The sequence below is a fragment of the Procambarus clarkii genome, chromosome 36, assembly GCF_040958095.1.
Source record: "Procambarus clarkii isolate CNS0578487 chromosome 36, FALCON_Pclarkii_2.0, whole genome shotgun sequence".
Classification (NCBI taxonomy): domain Eukaryota; kingdom Metazoa; phylum Arthropoda; class Malacostraca; order Decapoda; family Cambaridae; genus Procambarus; species Procambarus clarkii.
Genome location: NC_091185.1, coordinates 8,826,737 through 8,841,816, shown reverse-complemented (window position 1 = coordinate 8,841,816; position 15,080 = coordinate 8,826,737). Strand labels below are relative to the sequence as shown.

At 52.9% G+C, this 15,080-nt stretch overlaps 1 protein-coding gene across 5 annotated transcripts in view; it reads left to right on the top strand.

Annotated features, from left to right (window-relative positions):
* Window positions 1-15,080, top strand: part of LOC123756093 (SAP30-binding protein) — a 154,013-nt gene that overhangs the window by 86,360 nt on the left and 52,573 nt on the right. For all 5 annotated transcript variants that reach the window (XM_069336543.1, XM_045739088.2, XM_045739089.2 and 2 more), the window contains one exon: window positions 1,491-1,612. In XM_069336543.1, coding sequence (XP_069192644.1) covers window positions 1,491-1,612 — 122 coding nt within the window. The remainder of the gene's footprint in view (window positions 1-1,490; window positions 1,613-15,080) is intronic.

Genomic DNA, 15,080 nt, shown 5'->3' with positions numbered 1-15,080 from the left:
CTTACGTGGGGCGTGGTGGCCCGTCTATGTCTCTTAGGGGTTCGGGTTCTGGCCTACCTCGACGACTGGCTGGTGTGGGCTCTCAGCTGGTTTGCATGTCTGCTTGGCAAGGATTTGGTTCTTTCTCAGCTTGCTGGATTTGTGTTTCTGGTGAACTGGAGGAAGTTCCATCTGGTTTCCTCTCAAGTTCGGTCTTGGCTGGGTCTTGTGTGGGACGCTCGGACCACTTCCTTGTCTCTTCCTCCAGAGGCTCTGCTTCGGCTGCAGTCCCGCCTTCGCCAGTTTCTGGGGGGGGGGGGCCTCCTGGGTCACGTGGTGGTTGTTCGAGGGTTTGTGTGGGAGCCTGAACTTTGCTATGATGGTCTGCCCGCCAGGTTGGGTTTGGCTTTTGTCAGCTGTTCTGGTTCCTTTGGGGACGTTCCATCCACCTCTCTTGTGATCGCTGGGGGCCTTGCATCAGTTGCTGCGTCGCCGACTTCCTCTTTTGGTTTTTCGGGATTCAGTGCCTTGGCGCCTACCCGAGCCATCGCTCAATGTGTTCACAGACATGTCTTCTCTTGGCTGGAGCTTTGTGACCAGTGCTCACCAGGCCGGCCAGAGACGGTGGGGTCCGTCCTTCTGTCAGGCTCACAGCACGGTGCGGGTGTTCGCAGCTGAGTGGATGTTGCTTCAGAGAGTGCGGGGTCGCTTGTGGATCGATGATCCACAAGCGACTACTCCCCGGTGGTTCATTGCCTGAACCAAGGGGGTTCTATGCGATCCTTGGCTTTTTGGGGTTGGTCACTTCGGGTGACTCGTCTTTTGAGTTCTCTGGGTTTGGCTCTCCTGGCCGCTCACGTTCGGGGTGTCCAACGTCCTGGCGGATGGCCTGTCTCGGTTCATTCCCTGGCCACGGAATGGACAATCGATGCCGACTCATTCAGTTGGCTCTGCCGGACGTACAGGCCTCTGGAAGTTGACCTCTTCGCGTCGGCGTGGTTGAGGCGTCTCCCGGTATATGTGGCGCCCTTCCCCAACTGTGAGGCCATCGGGGTCGATGCCTTCAGGCAGGACTGGGGGAGGTAGGGTTACCTGTACCTCTTTTTCCCAGTTCAGCTGTTGCTCCAGGTCCTAGCTTGCTTGGAGACTTACACTCGAGCTTGCCTGGAGACTTGCACCCCCCATGCACTCGAGCTATGTCAAGAGGCTGTTCTACCTTTTTGCCTTTACTTCATTACACATAGCTCGAGGCCTATTGACATAGCTCGAGTGCATGGGGGAGTTGAGTAAAACCATGGTTTGTGTTTCGGAGAGGCTCCAGGATCCAAATAAGTTCAGTTGAACTTCTGGTTTCAACTCTTGACCATGTTGTAGCTCAGTCGATTAAGGCAGCATCTGGGATGCTCTCGGACGTAGGTTCGAATCCTCGTCATGGTCCTTGTGGATTTGTTCATTTAATCCCCCCATTCTTATTATACGCTTAATAATGTGCTTATGTGCTCATATTTCAGTGCTCAACTCCGAGCCCATGGACACTGGCACAGATGAAGGTGAAGATGATAAAGCCAAGGTCAAGTCCCATGGTGTCAAGTTACCTGCACCACCTCCTGGCAAATGTCCACAACATCTTCAGGTAAGTTCCATCCGTCTCTTGTTACATCACCAAGTTGAGAATGGACAGTATTACTGTTTTTCTTTTAATTATTATGTGTACAGTACCTTTATGGACTTGTAAGAAATAATTAAAATATCCAAAGACACCATCTCCATTGCCCATGTTGAGAAAAGGAAGCAGCTGGTCATCATTATTTTCATCAGTATGATGAATTTCATTTCAATGCAGTAATCATCATTACCCCTCCATTATTCATCGTGAGTTGTCCAGAATTGCTCACCTGCAACCTTCCAGACCTTAGGCTCTTAATAACTCGAGAGCACTTACTGAAGACCAGTACCAGAATCTGGCTCCCTCAGATTCTGAGGGAGCCAGATTCTTTCAGAAGCCAGAAACTTTCAACATGGGAATGTTTATGGATACAATATCACCATAAATCAAAGTTCAGACAAGCATGGGCAATAGACCTGTGCAGCCAGTTGAGCTCAAATCCAATAGGAGGAGAATTCAGCAAATTAAATGTTAATAAACCAAGACCTTGCAGAAATATGCCAGGAAGAAACTTAATGCAAACTTAAACCAGTGCTTGGAGAAAATAGTTACAGTAGCACTAGAAATATATGGCTTGCACATATCACTTACGAAAAAAAAGAGAAGATGCAAACTGGAACTAGAATGGCATTCCTCTATAGGTTAAAAAAAATAGCAGTGCATTTCAAATGCTCTACTCTATCCCAGCAATGACAAGGAAGGCTATGTAGAGAATAGAAATGATCGAGCTCCAGCTGCAAGAATCATATAACATCCAAGACAGGCAGAGAGAGCAAAAGGCTTTAAGTGAAACAGAGAGGAATCCAAAATACTTTTTCTCCTATGCATAAACTAGAACAAAAACTCCATCCAGTATTAGGCTCTTGGGCAAGGGTGATGGAACATTCTTAGATGACAACAAAGAAATGAGTGAAATACTGAGGCTTCAATATGATTCTATTTTCAGTGAACCCTTAAACACATTTACGATCAACGATCTAAACAAATTCTTTATGAATATGGCATCAACATTGAACCATATATCAGATGTCCCCCTAATCCCACTGGACTTTGAAGTAGTCATAGATAGCATGCCCATGCACTTTGCACCAGACCCACACTCCTGGAATTCTGTATTCAACAAGAAGTGAAAAACACCACTTTCACAGACCCTAAACATCTTTTGGAGACAGAGCTTTGATATTGTTATCTCCCAAATACTTGAAACAGGCGCTGCTTGCTCGGTGTCTGAACCCTGGTGCGTTTTCCGCAGCTCCACTTCTTTCAGCAGATCGGGCTGTTGAAGTACCTTGCTAGTTCGCTCTACTCTTCCTCGCTTTGCATCTGGAGTTTCTGACACAGGCGTATCACCATCTACTTATATTGTGACCAGGTGGCTTCTCTCATGGTGTCCCACCTGCGGTTTTCTTCTCTGCGACAGTATGAAGTCTCTTGGCGGTCTTTTTGCCATTACCTTTCCCTGCGTAGGTTGTCCTTGGTCTAGGATTGCATTGTGTTGACATTTCTTTCTTGGCTCTTTCAGGACAGGCATCTTGTGCTGAATTCTATTGCCTTGTATCATGCAGCACCTGGTCTTTGGACCAGGTGCTCTCCTTTCTCCCTTCTCAGTTTGTGGTGGCTCCTTCGGTCCAAAACTGTTTCCAGGAGGCTTTGTTCTAGGGGTCGGGTCAGGGAGCTTCATGTTCTCCTCCGGCGCAGAGGAACCTCATTTTCAAGAGGAAACTAGATTTATTCCTCCAAGGAGTGCCGGACCAACCGGGCTGTGGTGGGTATGTGGGCCTGCGGGCCGCTCCAAGCAACAGCCTGGTGGACCAAACTCTCACAAGTCAAGCCTGGCCTCGGGCCGGGCTTGGGGAGTAGAAGAACTCCCAGAATCCCATCAACCAGGTATCAACCAGGTATCCTTCTTTTCTGGCGAAGAACGAGACGGCGGGCATCCGGACGGGTCCGTAGGTTATTGATGCTTGGTTGGTCAGGCATCATGTTCTGTGTCTTGTTGCTGCATTACACTGTTACCTGCATGCCTCAACTTCTGTGTCTGGAGACATGCTTTCGGTGAACCCTGTTTCTCTTGTTCCCTGTTCCAGGGCTCGGGTCTCTCAGGTCATCTGCAGGGTTATTAAGTCTTTGCTCCCTTGATGTTTGTAGGTTCGCAGCTTTGGCTGCTGTGTTTGAAATATGTCTTGGTCGGACATTCGGGCACGGTGGTTTTGGAGATCGAACAGGGTCCTGGCTGCCCGATATCTTGTTAATGTGCCGGGACCTCAGCAGTCTTTGTGTGGTAGAGCCCTGGAGGCTCCCTGGCACCCTTCCTACCCCTGGTCGGCAGGTTTTTGTTCCCATTTTCAGCCTCCAAACTGACGGTCCGGCTGCATGCTCGGTGGGCGCTTCCCTCTCAAGGGGAAGGGGGGGGGGAAGCAAGCAACAAGCGGCAGACAAGCAGCGCGTGGTATAGTGACGTGTTGCTGGTTAGCTTGTTTTTCTTTGGGGAAGTTTCTAGCCTCTGTTCAGTCTCAGGTCTGAGGGGTCTGTTTTGAAGCACCTATCTTCCTGGGTGCTCAACCCCAGTTGATTGCAGACATGAATACTTTCATACATGTGTGTTTCATAGGCCATTGCTCCCTTCGCCTCTCTGAGGGGGACCATGTTCTGGCTAGTGGTCGGTAGGCATGACAACTCCATATGACTGAAGCCCTGTACTAATATTAGCTAATAACACCCCAATAGCTCCAGGGAACCTCCAGGGCTTTACCCAGATAATGGCATTTCATTACGTTCAATGCTGGGTTTATCTATGTCTATCACCATTTGTATGGCGAACAATCAGCTGGTTTGCTAGTGTCCTTCCTGCACCTTTTTCACTGTTGCAGTATGATGCTTACACTCATTTTGCCGCTACTAGTCTCTTTGTTGTCTTTGGTTTTTGTCAGATCTGTCCTGTTGTTTTAGTCTTGATCGTTTCTTAATAAGCATACAGTATCATGCCTAATATAGTCACCTCTTATTGTTTGGTATTGGTGGAGCTGCTGTTGCTTGCATTCGATGTCAAAACCTCCATGGCACCATTCACCAAGTTGTCTTGTGTGTTTTCTGAGGGGAGCCCCTACGGCTCCCTGCAGCTTATCGGGCTAATGGATTTTATATTAGACTGGGACATTAACTATGGAGTTCAGACCTACCAGGGACCAGCGCCAGAACCTCACCCCTTCAAAGAGGTTTCAGGGAGCAATGGCCCTGGAAAACCCCCCTGTGGTTTGGGGTTTTCCTTATCTGCCATCGACTGGGGTTAAGCACCCAGAAAGGTAGGCATAACAAAACAAACCCCACATGGTAAGAAACTAACAACATAAACCGAACAGAGAGGCAGAACTTCCTTCAATACCAAGGAAGGAAACAAACAAGCAAACGTAATACACTACTGTCATGCCGCTCGTCCGTGCAGCCTTCCCCTCCCCTCCCCGAGAGGAGGAGGGTGGGGGGCCCCTGGACCTCACCACGCTGGCTGCATAGCACTCCAGTTCATAAGCTAATGTCAACCGGGACAGACGCTTCTTTGGCCTCAGTTTCCTAGGCAGTGTTTGCCTCCTTGGCGCTCACTGCTGTGTTTTTGTGTTGAGTGATGGCCAGGTGTTCCTCATCAGTACCGGGGCTGCATGCGCGTAGGGGTTTCCTTCCCTAAGCGCCCTGTGAGTACTGCCCCTGCATGTCAGGGTTATCTTCCCTGGAGCGTTGGGGACCCATTCCCGTAGGGGTTCTTGCTGCTTGGCATTTGCCTCGCCCTAGGGGCCAGCTGGGGCTTGGGGCCCCTTGTTTGGCCTTGGGTAGGGACTGGTATCGTGCAGATTGGGGCGTCAAGGTGTTGCGCGACCTGCTACCTACGTAGCGACTGGTTCCTGTAGCCTCTGAGGACATTGTACTTTTGCGGGTTTTTCTTTTCATTTTTTCATTTGCCTGGTGGGGGTTTGCCTGGGAGTGTGGCTGTAGTTCCACTGGTAGTGTTTGATGGCCCTCTGTTGGGCCCCCATAATTGTACACGTCACAGGGGTTTTCAATGTTAGCATCTACCCCTTGTTAGCTTTGGGTGTTAACCAGTTAGCGATACCTTTCCCCGGCTTCCCGTAGTCATCACCCTACAGGCCCAAGAAAACCCTGTTGGGGCTCGGTGGACCACTAGATGTGTCTTTCAGGTTCCAACCTGTCTTGTGCGGGTTCGTTTGTTGCTGTGCCCTTGTCTCAGGGTGACAGTCGCCTTTTCTGTGGGGAGCCTCTACAGCTCCCTGGAGCTTATCGGGCTAATGTATGTTTTGTTAGACCGGGACATTAGCTATGGAGTTCAGACCTACCAGGGACTAGCGCCAGAACTTGGCCCCTTCAGAGAGGTTTCAGGGAGCAATGGCCCTGGAAAACCCCATTATGGTTGGGGGTTTTCCTTATCTGCCATCGACTTGGGTTAGGCACCCAGAAAGGTAGACGTAACAAAACAAACCCCACATGGTAAGAAACTACAACAAAAACTGAACAGAGAGGTAGAAACTCCCTACAATCCCAAGGAAACAATCAAACAATCAACTTACTGCCGCGCTGGTCGTCCGCGCAGCCCTCCCCTCCCCGGGAGGAGGAGGGGGGGCCCCGGATCTCACCACACCGGCTGCCTTCAGTTCATAAGCTAGTGTCAACCGGGATAGACGCTGCTCTGGCCTCAAATTCCTGGGTGGTGTTTGCCTCGTGTGGTGTTCTCTGCTGTTTTTGTGTGGTGACCAGGAGTACTTCATCAGTGCCGGGGCTGCATGCGCTTTGGGGCTTCCTTCCCTAGGCGCCCTGTGAGTACTGCCCCTGCGTGTCAGGGTTATCTTCCCTGGGGCGTTCGGGAACCGCTCCCGTAGGGGTTCTTGCTGCTTGGCATTTGCCTTGCCCTTGGGGCCAGCTGGGGCTTGGGGCCCTTGTTTGGCCTTGGGTAGGGAGTGGTATTGTGCTGGTTAGGGCGTCAAGGTGTTGCGGGGCCTGCCACCTAAGCGGCGACCGGTTACTGTTACCTCTGGGGACGGTGTACTTTTGCGGGGCTTTTCTTTTGTTTTATTTGTGTTTGCCTGGTGGAGGTACTGCCTCGTGAGTCTATAGTTCCCCTGGTATTGTTTTGGTGGCCCTCTGCTAGGCCCCTGTGCTTGTACACGTCCCAGGGGTTTTCAGTATTATCATCTACCCCTTGTTTTGTTTGGGTTTCTTAACCTGTAGCAACACCTTGCCCGGGTTTCCCGTAGTTGTTACCCTAAGGGCCCTGGAAACCCCTGTTGGGGCTCGGGGACCCGTGGATGCGTCTCCCGAGTTCCAACCTGCCTTGTGCAGGTTTGAAGGTTGCAGTGTGCCCTTGTCTCAGGCTGACAGTCACCTGTTTTGCCTTCGTCATGCTGCATGTTGGGTCAATGACACCTTTGACCCGGAGTCTTGCGAGTCATGTTCTCTGCTTGTGCTCCAGTTTTACTCTGAGGATGTTCCTGTTAGGGTACAGGTAGCATCAGCTTTGCATGTTAGGTTTTGGTTATTGCAACGCGCTAGGTTGGTTTCCCACTCGGATGCCCCGAGGCTGCCCCGTTTTGGTTTTAGGGACTCTGACCTTGGAGTATTAGTTGCTTTGGCTTTGGCTCCTGCCACGCCCCCTGGTCCTTGCCCTGTGATTCTTCCTGCACCTCCCACCCCTGTGTCCGGCTCCAAAACGTCTGAGGGTTTCGGCCTCGGCACAGGGTTTAGTTGGTAATGAGACTCGGGCTGCCTCGGGGGCTGCCCCATCCGGGTCGGGGACGAAGGCATTTGAGCCGGTTCCTCCTGCCGAGGCTTCTGGGTCCCACCAGCAGACCCCCTTCTTGTCTGCCTTTCCCTTGGACTCTGCCTTTTCTTCAGGGGTGGAGGGTTTGAAGGACAGCTCTGCCCCGGGTCCCGACGTGGGGGAACCTGGGGCTGGGGAGGAGTCAACCTGGGGGCCTTGGGCCCCCTTTGACCCCACTTGGGTGCTTTTGCCTTCCTCGCGGGGCTTATTGTTGCAGGGGGAGGGATTTTCTTACCCCCCTTCCCTGTATGAGTATGATTTGGGTTCAGCTCTTCCCCGGGTTCGGTTCCGGGCGCCTTTGGGTACTTTGGATTCGTCTTTCCAGAGGTTTACTGCTTCCCGTATCTCCGCGAAGGTGGCTCGGGAAGCTCTTGCTGCATACCTCTTGTGAGACCCGGGTTATGCCTCTGCAATGGATCTGTCCTCGTTTGAGTTCGGTTCTTCTTCCCATTTTTGGGTGCATTTGGAGGTTCCAAAGTCTTCCTGGCTGGCAGATTGCCCTTTCTTTTCGTTGGGGGCGTGGCATGGGTTCTGTCGGACCCGCACGCTTGATTGGCAGGAAACTTCTACCTTTATGCACTTTACCTGGGGGGCGAGTTTGAGCACCTTAATGCGTGCTTGTTCACTCCCATGCTTTCTCGGGATGTTGGCCTTTTCCAGCTTCACGTGCAGGTTCCTCAGCTTTCGGCTTCATTGGTTGCGGAGGAGTTGCGCGCCCATGGGCATTTGGCTTCGGTCTTGTGTTTCTTTTCCCTTCTCGAGCTGTCTTCTGCTTGGCTTGAGGAGGATGTAGGAGCGTTGAGTGAAGGGCCTTCATCTGGGGCGCTGACTTCGACAGCTAGGGCGTCGGCTGCACTGTTGAAGCTCTTTGCTCCCATCCTGAAGGAAGCGGTGTCTCTGTTTTTTGCTTCTCGCCTCGCGTGCCGTCAGGCAGTGCTCGCCCTCTCTTTGGAATCTGCTTGAGCCCTGGCTCTTAGGTTTTCGTCTCCGTTTTGTCCGTTGCTGTTTGCAGAGACTGCGGTGTCCCAGTTTCTGCACGCGGCTTCGTCTAGTTGTCGTCCTATGGCGGCCTTGTTGATTCTCCGAAGCAGTCGTTCTTGGCAGTTTCGGAGGGGTCGTGCCAGGGTTCCGGGTTCCGCTGGTCGAGGTGGGCCGTTGGTGTCGGTTTCTGAGCTGTTGTTCCCTTCGGGGCAAGCGTCGTCTGGTCGGCGCAGTGACTGCCCTGTTCGACGTTTGGGTTCTCATAAGGGGCGTTGGCCCTTTCGCAGTTTCCCCGTTGACGAGGTGATGGGGGGGAGGCTCGCTCTGTTTGCCCACGCTTGGTCCCACGATTTGTGGGCCTTTTCGGTCGTGTCTTCCGGCCTGTGTTGGTGTTGGGCAACTCGTCCTCCTTTGGGGGGTTCGGGGCTAACAGGGCAGGTTTCTTCTCCTGCGCTTCGTCAAGTCGTCTTGGAGTGGGTGCACGTGGGCGTGGTCGAAACGACTATGTCCCTCAGGTGGGTTTCCCGTCTGTTTCTTGTGCCGAAACGGGACTGTGCAGATCCGAGGTTCATTCTGGACTTGTCCAGTCTGAACCCCTGGATTCCTTGCCCCTCCTTTCGGATGACTACTGTCTCAGGTCCGGCTTCTGTTGGAGCCGAATGCCTGGATGGTGTCCCTGGACCTCAAGATGCCTATTGGCAAGTTCCTATTCATCCAGGGTTCAGGGACTGGTTAGGTTTCGTGGTGGGGCGTCATGCTTACCGTTTTCGATGCTTACCTTTTGGCTTGAATCTGGTACCTCACGTTTTCACGTGGCTGACCCGGGTTGTGGTGACCCGTCTGCATCTTCTAGGGATTCGGGTTTTGGCCTACCTCGACGATTGGCTGGAGTGGGCTCCCAGTTGGTCAGCTTGTCTGCTCGCCAGGGATATGGTTCTTTCCCAGCTCGCCAGGTTTGGGTTCCTGGTGAACTGGAGGAAGTCTCATCTGGTTCTGTCCCAGGTTCAGACCTGGCTGGGTCTTGTTTGGGATTCTTGGAATGCTTCCTTGTCTCTCCCTCCAGAGGCATTGCGGTGGCTGCAGGACCGCTCGGCTGTTTCTGAGGGGCTCCTGGGTCACTCGGCGGTTGCTCAAGCGCTTGTGCGGGAGTCTGAACTTCACCATGCTAATCTACCCGCCTGGTCGGGTTTGGCTTCGGTGTCTGTTTTGGTTCCTTCGGGGACGTCCCTTCCGCCTCTCTCGCGATCGTTGGGTTCGTCTTCCGAGGGCCTTGTGTCGGTTGCTGCGTCACCGGCTTCCTCTTCGGGGTTTTCGGAGTTCACTGCCTTTGCGCCTTCCCGAGCCCTCGCTCGATGTGTTCACAGAAGCGTCGTCTCTCGGCTGGGGCTTTGTGACCAGTGCTCACCAGGCAGGCCAGGGACTGTGGGGTCTGTCCTTCTGTCGGGCTCACAGCACGGTTCGCGAGTTCGTGGCAGTCTGGGTCGCGCTTCGGAGGGTTCGGGTTGCTCGGGGATCGACCATTTGCCTCCATTCGGACTGTTATCCAGTGGTTCATTGCCTGAACCGTGGGGGTTCTCTTCGGTCCTTGGCTCTTTGGGGTTGGTCCCTTCGAGTGGTTCGTCTGCTGGATTCTCGGGGTTTGGCTCTCTGTGCGGTTCATGTCCGGGAAGTGTCCAACGTTCTGGCAGACGGTCTGTCTTGCTTCCGTCCCCTGTCCACGGAGTGGACGGTCGACGACGACTCATTTCGTTGGATCTGCCAGACGTACGGTCTCCCAGATGTGGACCTCTTCGTGTCGGTGTGGTCTCGGCGTCTCCCAATCTATGTGACGCCCTTCCCCAACTGTGAGGCGTTCGCGGTGGATGCCTTTTGGCAGGACTGGTCGAAGTGGGGTTACCTGTACCTCTTCCCCCCCTGTCCAGCTGTTGCTTCGGGTTCTGGTTCAGTTGGAGACATTCCCAGGGATAGTAGTCCTTGTGGCCCCTTGGTCGCCGGCCCAGCCTTGGTTTCTGGTGCTATTGGCTTGGTGCCCGAACCCGTGACGTTTCCCGCGGCTCCGCCTTTTTCAGCAGGTCGGTCCGATCCAGTACGGGGCTGGTTCGACCTTCTCCTCTGCTCTTCGCGTCTGGTCTTTTTGATGCGGGTGTATCACCATTTCTATGGTGATCAGGTGGCTTCATTGATGGTGTCCCACCTGAGAGCTTCGTCTCGGCGACAGTATAAAGTTTCCTGGCGTTCTTTTCGCCATTTTCTGGCTCTTCGTAGGTTGTTTTTTCTTTCGGATCGGGTTGTCTTGTCCTCTCTTTCTTGGTTTTTTCAGGACCGCCATTTGATGCCTAATACTGTCGCCTCGTATCGTGCGGCACTGGCGGAGCTGCTCAAGCTAGCTTTCGGGGTGGACGTCACATCTGCCCTGTTCCGTAAGCTTTCCCGTGCTATGTTTCACCTCCGGCCTGCTCATGCGTCACCTGAGCCGTCCTGGTCCTTGAACAGGGTGCTCTTTTTATCTTTCCTCTCCTCGGTTTGTGGTGGCCTCTTCGGTTCAAGATTGTTTTTTTAAGGCCCTGTTTTTGTTGGCATTGGCCTCTGGGGGTCTGTTCGGGAAGCTTCCTTCTCTCCTCCGGCGCAGGTGTTTCTGCTCTTTTAGTCCTGGTTGTATGTTTGTACCCTTGCAGCCTTCTCCGTCTTTTCCGGCGAAGAAGAAGACGGCTGCTTTCCGGAGGGGTCCTTGGGTTATTAATGCTTGCTTGGATGGTTCGGCCGGGGGTGCATTATGTGTTGTCTGGTTGCGGCTCTTCACCTCGCCTGGCCTCGCCTGGCCTCGCCTGGCCTCGCCTGTGGTGACTGGGGATGCGCTTTGGGTTGATCCGGTTTTCGTCGTTCCCTGTTTCAGGCCTTGGGTCTCCCAGGTTGTCCGCAGGGTTATGAAGTCTAGCCAGCCTGCGGTCTATCCTCGCGCCATGTCTTGAGCTCATATTTGGGTGCAGGGATTTTTGGAGGTCGCACAGGGTCCTGGCCGCCTGTTGTTAGGTGAGCGTGTCTGCTCTGGGGCTTTCTTATGTTGCTTTGGGTCACAGGTTGCAGCCTGTTGTCTCGACTACGCGTTAAAGAGTTTGTGGCGGCCGCCTCCCGGGTCAGTCCGTCTCTTTTCCTTCTCTTTGGGTATGAAGCTCCAGAGAGCCTTAGGGGCTCACCTCAGAAAACCAGCGTTGAATGTAATAAAACGCCATTTTCTTGGCGAGTCCCGGAGGCTCCCTGGCAACCCTCCCTCCCACCGGTCGGTATTTTTTTCATGTGGTTGAAGCTTAGCTTCCGAACTGGAGTGCTATGCAGCCGGCGCGGTGAGGTTCAGGTCCCCCCCCCCTCTCGGGGAGGGGAGGGCTGCACGGCGCGGCAGTAGTGTGTTACGTTTGCTTGTTTGCATGTTTCCTTGGGATTGAAGTGAGTTCTACCTCTGTTAAGTTTTTGTTGTTAGTTTCTTACCATGTGGGGTTTGTTTTGTTATGCCTAACTTTCTGGGTGCCTAACCCCGGTCGATGGCAGTTAAGGAAAAACCCCAACCATGGGGGGTTTTCTAGGGCCATTGCTTCCTGGAACCTCTCTGAAGGGACGGGGTTCTGGCTCATGGTCCCTGGTAGGTCTGAACTCCATAGCTAATTTCCCGGTCTAATATAAAATACATTAGCCCGATAAGCTCCACGGAGCCTCCGGGGCTCGCCCAGAAAATGACGTTTCATTACATTCAACTCTGGTTTTTTCACCTCAAGCCTGCTCTTGCTCCTTCTGAGACATCAACATTTCTTAACTGTTTTGTTTTTCTCTTCTCACATCGGTTTATAGTTTCCCCTATGGCTCATGATAGCTTTCTTAAGGCTTTCTTCTTTTTGGCTCTCATCTCTGGCTGTAGTGTTGGAGATCTTCAGGCTCTTCAGAGGTGGTGTTGTGCTCCTTTGGTTCTGTGGGCAGTTTGTCCATTTGCAGCTTTCTCTTGTTGTCTTTTTCTTGTTTTTTGCACTGAGAATGAGTCGGCCAGCTTCCGGAGTGGTCATTTGGTGATTGATACTTACTTGGTTCATCTGTGGGTCATCGTTTGTGTGTGGTGGCGACTCCTCTTCTATTTTGATGGACACCCTGTAGGTTGACCTGTTTCCTTGGTCCCGTCTTCCAAGGCTTGCATTTCTAAGGTCAGCAGCAGCATCAACAGCTTACAGTATAACCACAGACCCATGATATTGGCACATATGCAGCTTTGGCTTCTGTCTTCTAAATCATGCTCTGGGCTGATATTGGGGCTCAGCAGTTTTGATGCTCTAACAAAGTTCTGACCAGTCTGTGTTCCTGATCCCAATTGGTGGCATGCTGCTTTTAGTCATGTCTGCCATTATGGATTCTCTTCTTCTTGTTAATGCCTGCCACCTTTCCTTCCATCTGGTTAGGCCATTCGGAGCTATCCAGGCTGATATGGATATCCCTAACTTGGGCATCAGTCATGTGTATGGAGTTCTTAGGCCTACCGGGGATTACGAGCCAGAACCTGGCCCCCTCAGAGAGAGGCACGAGGAGCAATGGCCTGTAGAAATGCACATGTGATTTTGGGGCATTCTGTATCTGCCATTGACCAGGACAAGCACCCAGAAAGGTAAGCGCCCCAAAACAAACCCCTGTTCAAGTTTAAAAACGTTGTAAATAGACAAACGAATGGACAGAACTCCCCAAATGAAAACGAGCAAACAAGCATGACGTCACACAAGCCGCACCGCATGTCTGCGCAGCTCCCCCTACCCGGGAGGGGGAATGGGGGAGCCCCAGACCCCCGCGCCGGCAAGCCACACCCCAGTTCTGAGGCTGATGCTATAGGCAGAGGTCGTGTGCTCTAGCTCCAATGATTGTTTCAGCACTGTTCATTGTGTGTGGTGACTCTCTTCTAGGGGATGAGCGAGTCAGGAGTATTTCTTCAGTACTCGGGCTTCATGCGCCTAGGGTTCCCTTCCCTAGGTGCCCAATAAATACTGCCCTTAGGGCCACTTTCCACAAGTTCCTTGGGTTCTGCCTCTGCTTGACCGTTTACTATTTTGTTTTCAGCTGCCCTTTGTGTGCTTGGGTGTTTTGTCTCCCTGGTTTACCTTAGGGTAGGAGGCAGTTTGCGCTGATAAAGGGCGCAGGGTACTGCGCAGCTTGTTTTCACCATTCATAGTGGCCGGCTCTGTTCCGCCTAGGTACTCTGTCCTCTGGCTGGGTTTTCTTTTTCTTTTTATTTCCCTGCCTGGCTTGGTTTTGTTGTGGGGCGTCAGTTACCACTTTCGTTGTCTCCCGTTCGGGTTGAACCTGGCACGTCACGTTTTCACACCCCTTACTCGGTTCGTGGTAGCCTCTCTGCATCTTTTAGGTGTTCGGGTGTTGGCATACCTCAACAACTGGCTAGTATAGGCTCCCAGCCGGTCCGCATGTCTGCTAGCCAGGAGTTTGGTTCTTTCCCAGCTTGCCGGATTTGGGTTGTTGGTGAACTGGAGAAAGTCCCATCTGGTCCCTTCCCAGGTTTGGACTTGGCTGGATTTTGTTTGGGACTCTCAGACTGCTTCCTTGTCTCTCCTTTGCCTGTGGTCCCGCCTTTGCCGTTTTCTGGAGGGCTCCCAGGTCACCCGGCGATTGTTCGAGGGTCTGTGCGGGAGCCTGATCTTTACGATGTTGGTCTACCCTCCGGGTCGGGTTTGGCTGCATCGCCTGTTCTGGTTCCTTCGGGGACGTCCCTTACGCCTCTCTGGCGATCACTGGGTTCGACCCCCAGGGGCCTTGTGTCGGTTGCTGTGTAGCTGGCTTCCTCTTTGAATTTTCAAGGTTCAGTGTCATGGCACCTACCCGAGCCCTCTCTTGATGTGTTCATGGACGCGTCGTCCTCGGCTGGGGCTTTGTGACCAGTGCTCATCAGGCTGGCCAGGGGCGATGGGGGATCTGTCCTTCCGTCAGGCCCACAGCACGGTGCAGAAGTTCGTGGGGATTTAGTTTGTACTTCGGAGGGTTCGGGTCGACTGCGGATCGACGATCCAGCTCCATTCGGACTGCTTCCCGGTGGTTCATTGCCGGAACCAAGGGAGTTCGATGTGGTCCCTGGCTCTTTGGTGCTGGTTGCTTTGGGTGACTCGTCTGCTGAGTTCTCTGGGTTTGGCTCTCCTGGCAGTTTGCACTCGGGGGCTGTCCAACGTTTTGGCGGACGGCCTCTGTCTGTTCGTTCCCCTGTCCACGGAATGAACGGTTAACACCGACTCATTCAGTTGGCTCTGCCAGACGTTCGGGCACCTGGAGGTGGACCTCTTAGCGTCGGTGTGGTCGCGGCGCCTTCTGATATGTGGCACCCTTCCCTGACTGCGAGGCCGTCGAGATCGATGCTTTTTGGCAGGACTGGTCGAGGTTGGGGTTACTGTACCTCTTTTTCCCGGTTTCGCTGTTGCTCCAGGTCCTGACTCGCTTGGAGACTTACCAGGGGAGAGTAGTCCTTTTGGGCCCATGGCTTCCGGCCCAGCCTTGGTTTCAGGTGATGCTTGTATGGTGTCCGAACCCATAGGTTTTTCCACAGTTCCGCCTCTTTCAGCAGATCGAACCAATGCGTCTCATAGCTAATTCGATCTTCTCCTCGAG